The sequence below is a fragment of the Pinus tabuliformis genome, chromosome X (assembly GCF_031772625.1).
Source record: "Pinus tabuliformis cultivar Carrire ecotype Pingquan chromosome X, CPIR1, whole genome shotgun sequence".
In the NCBI taxonomy this organism is placed as follows: Eukaryota; Viridiplantae; Streptophyta; class Pinopsida; order Pinales; family Pinaceae; genus Pinus; species Pinus tabuliformis.
Window position 1 is genome coordinate 419,400,278 of NC_142308.1, and position 11,215 is coordinate 419,411,492.

Here is an 11,215-nt window from a genome sequence, read left to right on the forward strand (position 1 = left end):
ATTCCTGGGGGCTGACATTTTCTCATTGGACTTAGGTCTCTCTCTCCGCATCATCAACATCTATGGCCCTTGTCAACAGAGAGAAACCTTTTGGAGGATGCTTCTCAGCAGGAACTTGATGGATATGGATCGTATCATACTAGGGGGGGATATGAACTTTTCCTTGGGGTTTCGTGAAACTTGGGGATCTCGGGCGCAAGTTGATTCTATTACACCATTCATGAGGAATTTGCTGGAGCAGCATGACCTTGTTGATATACCCATGCAAAATCCCCTACCAACATGGAGGAACAGGCGAGTTGGGGAAGCGGCTTTGGCTCGCAGACTGGATCGATTTCTGATAAAAGGGCCGCTGATTCACCAACTCCACCACTACAAGCAATGGGTGGGATCAGGAGGTATCTCTGATCATTCTCCTATCCTAATGGAAATTAAGGGTCCCCTACCTAAGCCAAAAGCTCCTTATAAGTTCAATCATCTCTGGCTTCAGGACCCAAGCTTCTCTAAACTGGTCTCAGACTTTTGGCATACACACCCTATCGATGGCTAGGGGATTTGTTAAAAATCTGACTGAGCTCAAGCATATAGTGATTGAGTGGGCCAAGGCAAAGAAGGCCAGAGAAGAGGAGCAACTCATCAAGATTGAAGAAGACCTAAATTCCCTTCTGGATGATCGAAGTCTGGGATTCATCTCCGAAGCAAGCAAGACCCGACTCATTGAGTTAGAGAAGGAAAAGCAAAATATCCTAAAACTCCGGGAGGAATCAATCAGGCTGAGAAGCAGGGCACTTTGGCTGAAGGCAGGGGATGAAAACTCTAGATTCTTCCACAATTTTGCCAAAGGAAGGAAGGTTTCCAATACCATTTGGGATCTTCCTCTTCCTGATGGGGGAGTGGCAGATACCTTCAACAAATTATCCCATCTTGGAACAGCACACTTCAGAAGGATTTTCAAGAGCCCTGCTGGGACCAATCTTGCTGAGATTATCAATGTGGCATCTCATTTTCCCAGATTTGTAAACATCGAGGATGCTGAAGCCCTTACAGATCCTGTTTCCATGGAAGAGCTCGAAAGCACGATCAAATGGTTTCAGAAGGAAAAGAGCCCGGGACCTGATGGATGGACTATTGAGTTCTACATTGCTTTCTTTGATATTTTAGGGGGTGATATCTTAAAGGTGGTTGAGGAAAGCAGAACTTCGGGACAAATCTACCATGCGATCAACTCCACTTTCATCGCCCTCATCCCCAAGTCCGACTCTCCCTCTTCTTTTGATGACTTCCGCCCCATCTCCCTGTGTAATGTCCTATACAAAATCATTTCCAAGATTATTGCCAACAGGATCAGGCCAATCCTGTCCAAGCATATTGCTCCCCAGCAATTTGCTTTCCTAGAAGACAGACAAATTCATGAAGCCATAGGATCTGCACAGGAAGCCATTCATTCTATCTGGACTAAACATCTGAAGAGTATTCTCCTCAAAATAGACCTCTCCAAGGCTTTTGACCGAGTCAGCTGGCTCTATATCAAGATGATCCTCATTCATTTGGGCTTCCCTCAACCCCTCATCAACTGGATTATGGCTTGCATTACATCCCCCACTTATAGTATCCTGATAAATGGTGCAGCTTCCCACTTCTTCCACTCAGAGCGAGGTCTGAGACAAGGCTGTCCTTTATCCCCCCTACTCTTTCTCCTGGTCATGGAAGCCTTGAGTCGATTGATCATCTCGGCAAAAAGGGAAGGAACTATCAGAGGCCTGAAGATATCTGAGGACTGCTTCATTACACATCTGCTGTTTGTAGATGATGTTCTTATTCTACTCGATGGCAGTATTCAAGACACCTCGACATTCAACAGGATTCTAAAGCTATTTGCACATGCCACTGGAATGGAGGTCAACCGAACCAAATCTTCTATCACTTTGGTAAATACCTCGGTCAATGAATCTTTTACTGCTCGCCAAGCATTCCCCTATACCACACAGCCCCTGGACAGGGGACTAAAATATCTGGGTTACTGGCTAAAGCCCACCACACAGAAGGTGGCGGATTGGACCTGGCTGATTACCAAAGTGGAGAAAAGGATTACTTGCTGGAGCTTCAGATATCTATCTAGAGCGGGTAGACTCACCTTGATCAAATCTGTTCTAGAAGCCACCCCAGTTTTTTGGATGGCCCTTGCCTGGATCCCCAGGAACATCCTATCAAAACTCAAACAGCTCTGCTCCAGATACCTCTGGGCTGGTAACAAAGAAAAACGCACATTTGCCTGGATAGGATGGAAAGCGATTGCACTGCCCAAGAAATGGGGAGGCTGGGGTCTGAAGGACCTACCTTCCTTCGCTAGTGCGCTGGCGGCCAAGATGGGATGGGCATTGCTCACCTCGCAAAGCTTATGGACTAACATTTCATATCATAAGTACATTTGGCCTCTCAACATCCTGGATTGGGCGAGGCTCCCAGCTTGGAATAAGACAGGCATTTCCTCAATCTGGAAAGCCCTCCTTCATTCTCTCCCACTGATCAGGAATAACATGGCATGGAGAATTAGGAATGGATGCAGTGTCCGCATTGGATTAGATCCATGGAGCGGATGTGGTGGGAGACACAGGCTCCCACAAGAACTGGTGCTATATCTATCTGCCCAAGGAACCAAATTCATCTCACAAATCGCGGACCAAGAACAAACAGACCTTTTCCATCAGGCATGGAAAAATGCCGCACAACTCAACCTCCCACAGAGATGGCACGATGCTTGGAGTGCATTCTGTGAGGCCCTGATGGAATCACATGTCAGAATAACTGAGGGACCGGACGAAATCATTTGGCACCTGGCGGATAGTGGGAGGTATACACCAAAAGAAGGTTATGTTCACATCATATGGCAGAAAAAACCCGAAGTTCTTGAACGCTGGTGGCACAACTTATGGAAGCTATCTGCTTCCCCACGCTCAAAGCTGTTCACCTGGTGCGTTCTCAGAAACAGAGTACCCACGGGTGAGCACCTCATGCGAAGGGCCCATTTCGGACCAACGAGATGCGTACTGTGCAAGAATGCCAGCGAATCCACAAAGCATCTATTCTTGAGCTGTAACGCGGTCCTTCAATTTTGGATCAATTTAAAATAGGATATGAAATTCATGGGTGAATGGAGAGGAATCGACCTCGTTAATGCATGGATCGATTGGGGGAACAGACATAAAGGCACCAAATTTGTAAATCTGCCCATTATCATAAATTGGTCCATTTGGAAAGCTAGAAACCAACTGATTTTCGAAGAGAAGGCCATTCAATGGCCACTTATTGAAGCCCGGATCATATGTGCATATAATGAATTACCTGATCCTCCTCCTCCAAAATCTCGCATTCCATCCCATCCCCCCGCCATTGACAGGGGGACTCCTTGGGCATACTTTGACGGGGCAGCAAATGCCCAAAGTAGCGGGGGTGGGTTCATACTGCACAAATCTGGAAATCACTCCTATCGCATCAAGGCTGGTTTGGGGGCCGGGACCAACAATTTCGCTGAACTAATATCTCTTCGACATCTGCTTCATTTTGCTTTAAGCCACCAATGTAACAGCATAAACATCTACGGAGATTCACAGATCATTATTAATTGGTTCAACAGCACCACTACATGTCACATTCACACACTCAATAACATACTTGATGAAGTGCTACAGTTCAAGACAGCTTTTAATCACATCTGCGTTTCTCATATATACAGGGAACACAACCAGGATGCTGATAAACTTTCCAAGGAGGCCACGCTGATGGAGAAAGGACATTGGGAGATAACCGAGATTTTGGAACAACAGGAGAAAAAGTTTTACCACCGCCCATATATAGACCCACAATATCCTACTGTGGGTCTGCATGAGAACTGATCTCAAATTAGTAGAAGGACAGCAGCAGTACACAGAACTGCGATTTTTGTAATTTTTTGTAAACTGATGGATGCCATAAGGCATCAACTCATTGAACTATATCGACCATACAGCAATATTTTGCAACAGCAGATATATGTATTTATTTTTGGTAAATGTACAGAGATACCAATGACAAATTGGGCATATGCGGCACGCATCTACATATGTAACCTTTCATCATTAATGAAATGTTTACGGATTTTTCCAGTGGAAAAAAGTGCCCATATTTTTACTATTGTGCCCCATAGAAGCCCACTATTGTTATTATTGTGCCCTTACATTATTATTGTTATGTCGGCTTTGATTATGTTATGACCCCTTAGACTCCTTTTTCTTTTCCACTGGAAAAATCGTAATCTTTCATTATCTTTGAAAAATTACATATTGTAGATGCATTTTGCATATGCTGTAAGTTCTTCTGCCACATATGGGTATAGCTATATATCTATTCTGTTCAAAAAGCAAAAATCATCACGCAGGATGTTCATTGTTGATCTGTTATATATATACATATTGCCACGCAGGGCTGCAAGTAGGTAATATTATCAGCTATGTACAATAAGTTCAAAAAAGTATCATTTTCAGATCTGTATCTCATGGGCTGGCTGCCCTGTGATAGTGTGTATCTATATACGGACGATGGTAGTATTGGTATGCATTTGATCCACGCTGCTCCTGGATCATCCACTCTCCTCTGGGTAGTGCCGTGGCCTCCTTGGATAGTTGGTCGGCACTGCTGTTGTATTCCCTGTAGATATGTTGGCAAGAGATATCAGTGAATTGTGCCTTTAGAATGTTTATATCATCCAATATGTTGCTGAGAGTGTGTGTGTGGCATACAGTAGTATTGTTGAACCAATCAATGACTATCTTCGAATCTCCAAATATATGTATATGCATGCAGTTGTGTCCTAATGCAAAATGCAGGAGGTGTCGGAGTGTGATCAATTCAGCAAAATTATTAGTGCCAGATCCCAAACCCAGTTTCGTTTTGTAAAAGTGCTATTCATTGATGTATGATATGAAGCCTCCCCCACAGCCCTGCTGTTGGGCTGCGCTGTCGAAGAAAGCCCATACCCCTTAGACTCCTATATATAGAAAGGAGGTCTTTTCATTTGTATCATCCAAGAATTGTTCATTTATGTAATGTAAAGGAGGTTTCCCCCTCGAAGAGGCTGAATTCTAAGGCGTTGATCTATCTTTTCTATCTTTTTCTTGAGCTGGTTTCATAACAGTTTGAGACACAGAACCAATCACTCCATCGACAGGTGGGGTAGCTGGAGACTTCAATGATGTTAGATTAGATGATGGTCTTGGAGCATAAGGTAACATATCATATAACGTGCCAGATTGTGAGTAGACGAGGTCTAAATACTGGGCACGAGCGATGGCTTTCTCCTCAGTGACACAACCACCCATAGCTATGTCCTCAGCAATTTTGCTGATGAATGACTTGGTAAACCATTTTGTCAACAACTGATCATCAATTTCAAACTTGATTAGGTGGTTCCAACACCTCCATTCATGGATGTGATTGGAGATATGGGTCACAGTGTCTTTCTTAAGGGACATAAGCATATGGGTGCCAATTTCATAGAAAACTGGAAATTGAAAATGTGTGAGGAAAGCCATAGAAAGAGTGTTGAAGTCATTGTAGGTACCTTGAGGCAATTCGATGTACCACTTGGCTGCAGCACCTGTGAGAGTTCGTTGAAAAAGTCAGAGATGAATGGAATCATCAATGTACGAATTGGAGGAGCACCAGAGGTGATATGTCATCATGTGGGCTTGTGGATCCTCCTTTGCTTTTCCCTCAAACTTCGAACAATCGCTCGGAATCTTGGATGGAACTGGAGGCCAGTATGGCGAATGAAGAATGGGATCATTCGTGAGTCTAGAAACATCTGGTAGCTCCAATGTGGCCAAGAATGGAAATTGCATATTAAAAGGCATTTGGGGCCTCTGAGCAGGCCCAAACTACAGAACCCATCCTTGTTGGTAAGGATTTTGTCCCCATAGTGGAGGATTTTGTCCATATGGCATTTAATTTTTCCCCCACTATAGGTTACCTTGCCCGTAGGGAGGATTCTGACCTGGGTAGCCTTGATACTGTCCGGCCATAGGCTACTGATAAGAAACATACGGTTAAAAGGTTGTTGAGCCTGTTGACCTTGGACATACAGATTTTGCACCTACTGCCCCTGGACATAAGGGTTTTGAACCTGCTGCCTTTGGACATAAGGGTTTTGAACCTGTTGCCCTTGGACATAAGGATTTTGCACCTACTTCCCTTGGACATAAGAATTATGAACCTGTTTCCCTTGGACATAAGGATTTTGAGCCTGTTGCTGCAGGACTTGACCTTGACCTTGCAAAGGTTGACCCTGTTGATATGAGTACAAGGGTTGATGATGCCCAGGCTGACCTTGGTGTTGCGAGGGCTGGCCTTGCTACTATAAAGGTTGTCCCTTTGGCTGCAGAGGTTGACCTTGTGAGAAAATAGGTTGAGAAGATTGGTGAACAAACTGTGTCTGTGGCTACAAAGTTTGTTGCGACTATTGTAAGGGTTTCCCCTGCGGTTGTTGCAATTTTCCTTGCCATTGCACTATCTGCCCTTGCTGTTGTAAGGATGGCCCTTGCTGCTGTAAGGGTTTCCCTTGCTATGGTAAGGGTACTTGGACAGTTCTTTAAGTGATACCTTGAGGGTATTGAAAGTTCTCGAATTGGATCTGACCATATTCACCAGGCACGACAGATGGACCAGGCTGAACATAAGGTCCAACTTGAGGGATGCAAGGCAGATTTACCATCGCTTGTGAACCATATGGAACATAAGGAGGTTGAAATGGTCCCTGAGCCACATATGGCTGCTAGTATTGGACGTTACTTGACCTAGAAGGACCAACAAGGTTCAACTGCTGGTATTGGACATGACTCGATCCAAAAGGACCAACAAGGTTTAGAATAGCACTGTAAGAGGGATGATTCATTCCAACCATGTGAGTTTGTGAGCCAATCACATTGGTTGCACTAGATATCATGGAGATATTCATATCTTCCCCTCCAAGCAGTGGTACAACCTGTCCACTTACTAGAGGGGTCGAAGAAATTACAGAAACTTGACTCGAGGTTGAACCAGAAGATTTGGTTGAAATGAAGAAACGAGTGGACTCAAAATGGTGGGTTGCACTAGAATTGAAGTGACTGCAGTATGCATAATCAATTGAGAGGTTAGGTTCTGAACGAATGGACTTGAGGTAGGCATAGCTCCAGTTGACTAGATAGGGTTGTGATATAATGACGAGGCACTTGGAGTGCTCGACACCAACTAAGATAGAGAGGTATAACCATGCGGCAATGAAGGCCCTCTATACTCAGGGTAAACACTGGTCGGAATGCTTCTCGTGTAAGGGAAACCTTTAGGAGGGAATTGATATCCATGTTCATCAACTATGTGAGGAGTGTTTGTAGAAGAAAATTCCAAGTGACCTGGAGAGGAGACTGGAATCTCGCCTTCTAATTCCATGGGTGGAAACAAATGATGATGGACAACCAAATATGTTCGAGGGGATAATTCCAAAGGAATACCCAGTTTATCGTATGGACTGTACAAATGTTGCAGTGATATCACAACAAGATCGAACAAACAATTCAGAGGGTAAACAACTAGTGCTTGCTGACCTTCAAGAGTTGGCGGACTCTCAAGAGTCTAGATAGGATTATCTAGAGATTCTGAGCCATATTCGTAAGGTGACCTAGTATTTGATGGGGGAGGACGACATGACAAAGGTTGAATACTCAGAACAATTCCAAGTTCAACACCTTTATCCTCAAGTGACTGTGGGAGTTCAGGAAGAGGTTCCTCAGATGATCTTTTAGATGGAGGAGTGGAAGAGGAACTAGGCGAACCTGATGGTTTTGCCACGATGACTTTGTCCCAAACAACAAGAGAAGAGAGATTAATTTCAGGTATTTTTCAAAATATATTAAAGGTATACTCACGATGTGGTCTAGAATAATACTAATAGGAATGTGATGTGACCGTGGGCAATTTTTTTTCAAGATGTTAAAACAGACTGGTGCCTTTTCATGTTTTAAGAGTTGAGAAAAAGGAAAATATGACTCTATCACTTTCAGTTTGAACAAGATTTAAAGGACAAGTGCTCGATGATATTTTAAATTTAAAGAGTCAAAAATATGAAAACGACTACTCAAGATAATCTAGGCAAAAGGATTACCAGGTAATGTGAACTTCAGAATACTTCCCAGAGAACTGAGAAGTATGGGCAGGCAATCTCCCCAAATGTTGTCTTCGATGTATCACATTTACAAGGTGGCAGACTCATCTTCTTACGGGTAAAGGATTGCAAACCTAGTGGGGTCTCCCTTTATATACGCGACGGTATGGAGAGCACAAGTCCGTACTAGCATTGTCTAGTGCCAAAGTGAACGACAGCTGCTAGGTTTAAAGACGTTGGAACATGTATCTAGCGTAAACCTCTAAAATGTGAGCGTTAAGTTTCAAATGCGCCTTAGGTTAATTGAATACATTTTAAAGTTTATCTTGAAATTATGTCTCAGTTTTCAGGCCCTATCCAGGTGACTCGAAAAAACTCCTATATGCAGCTAAATGAGATAAAATCCTTTCAATTCGATGAATGTTTACATTAATGAGAGTAGAGAAAACAATCAATGGAAAAAACAAGCAATTGAAAGCAAGATGACTCTTCACTACTTCGCTTTTTAAAAAAAAAATGATAAAACTCTTTCCACTTCCTATATTCCTATCAAATGCACTTCAACTAGTCCTTTCAATGGTAAAAGAAGTTCATTTCATTTCGAATGCAAATGATGATGCTATTCTAGCTTCCAATGATGCTACTTATTGTTGGAAATAATACTGAGAGGGGGGTGGGGGTGAGTCAGTATTTGTAAATCAATATCTTTTTCATTTCCATAATCAGATTTATATACACTACTTTAGTAAAGGGAACTCGCGTGTGCACGCAACTGTTTTTAAGGTAACCAATGTATATCAGTGAATTTATGATTCAATTAATTCATCATATGTTGATCTTTAATCTGCGCATCAGTACTTTATTAAGCATTAAACAGTAACCATGAGCAGTTAATAATAGAATGAACCATCACACAAAAGCAACACACATGAACACCAAGATTTAAGGTGGAAACCTAATGTGTGAAAACCACCTGTTGTTGTTGTCTCTGTCTTCTTTTAATAATAAGAATTTTTTTTACAACATTGTACTAGTGAAAACTCATACCAGTACATAGGCTTTTGCCTGCAGAAGGTTACAACCTTCTCTCATTCTCCAGCTTCTACTGGAAGGGAGCTATAACCCCCTAGCTCTTGTACTAGCCAATATGTTTACTAGTACGTAGGTGCCTACCTACAAAAGGCTATGACCTTCTTTCTTCCTCCAGGGACAACGTTTCATAAATTTTCAGACTCGATACTCATGGAACACAACACCATAATTTGAAGGCCATGTTTCATTCAATTTCCATACTGGACCCATCAACAACATTGAAGCTCAAAATCAATCACCACTGCAATACAACTATCAAATACCTCTACGTCAACCAATCACTGAAAATCAAATATCACAACTAAATCAATCAATCACTTTGACAACTCATCATCACTGTAGCAAATCACAATCAATCAATGTGATCATTCAGAATACTATCATGAGAATACAGTCACAAAACCCAAAGCAGAACCCAGAACTCTGCAACAGCAAATAGAAGCAATTGAAACATACTTCATAAGTTATACGCTACTTCCATGTGTCAAACCAGCGTGTATACACGCTTTTATCAAGGCCAACCAGCGTACACATCTGTGAAAATTCATTCATAATTTTGCAGGTATTCCAGACTTCAATTATACCCATATCATAACATTTACAGAATAATACATGCGTCAGTATTAAGATCTAGATTATACATGATCAAAACCACATAATGATAATTCATTTCAAGCCTTAAGATCTCAATCCATCATTAGATCTTATCCCTCATCAACCGCTAAGGTTCACCCTTTGTTCAGATCAAGAAAAGCACCATAAGCCGATAACCTGCATACTAGATCTCACACTTCATCAGATATTCAATACTTGCACGCCTTGGCCTAATGATCTTCTCCTCCTTATATAGTTTTAGGCCTTTCTCAATACCATGGATCAAAACCACTTAGGACCAATACCTTGGACCAAATACCTAGGGTCAATACCTCGGGAAAAATACCTTGGACCAATACCATGGATCAAAATACCTTGGACCAAATACCTCGAACCAAAAAATTAGTTTTCCAACATATACACACTTTTCCTCTTATGAAAGTGTGTGTGTACGTATACGCTACTTGTGTTTAGGGAACCTACATGTATACACAGCTTGGTCAAGGTGAACCTGCGTATACCTCTCTTTCTTCATTCTTTGTATTCTGATATGTAATTAGTTGTTGTTAACTTGTTGTACTATGAACTATCATCTGAGAGAGTTTCCATTTTACATTACTTCTAAACTGATTCCTTTGAACTGTCGTGCATTTTGTCACATCTGTAAACACAACTGTCATGCATTCTGTCACATCCGATATCTCTTCTGTAGATTCATCTAGTTACCATATACAAGTGAGTTGTTCTGCTACAAGTGGGTTGCCATCAAATGCAACACATGCATCATAATGCCAAAAGCTTAATGCAACATATCGATTCAACAAACTAGAATGATGCATTTTTGAATGGAATGATAAAATGAATATTTCACATAAACACTTTAATGAAAAATTTTCAAACAATCAACATCAATCATATGCGAAGCACAAAAAAGAGAATCTTTCCAAACTAATCATGCAAAGACTCAATAGAAACAAGACAAGCAATTGTAATCTATGCTCGAAAAGAGACGTTCAACCAAGAGAAGAGCAAACGAAACTTTTCAAACTTGTTCAATTGAAACCAAAGCAATAAAAGGACTAAAACACAAAATGCATGGAGCAGTTAACCAACCACTTGACTCGCTGAGCACAAAAACAACTAAATGGACAATGACCTAGATGCCCTAGGGCCACAAACCATCCAAAGACTCAAAAAATCAAGTAAGGAAATCTCAAACCAAACAAGCACACAAAACAAGCTAATGAAGCTTTCTAGCCAGGGAGAACAAAGGAAAATAGGCTAAGAGGTAGAAATTATGAGGGCAAGACACACTAGTTGTGATTCAGGAGAAACCCTGATCTTCACCTATAGGAA

The 11,215-nt window shown here is 41.9% G+C and overlaps 1 protein-coding gene across 1 annotated transcript; it reads left to right on the forward strand.

The window, feature by feature from the left end:
- Nucleotides 1–282: 282 nt before the first annotated feature.
- On the forward strand, nt 283–3,893 carry LOC149140349 (uncharacterized). Its single transcript, XM_089450959.1, has 3 exons — nt 283–398; nt 491–3,000; nt 3,259–3,893. The coding sequence occupies exons 1-3, from the start codon at nt 283–285 to the stop codon at nt 3,891–3,893; spliced, it is 3,261 nt and encodes a 1,086-aa protein (XP_089307085.1).
- The last annotated feature ends 7,322 nt before the right edge of the window (nt 3,894–11,215 follow it).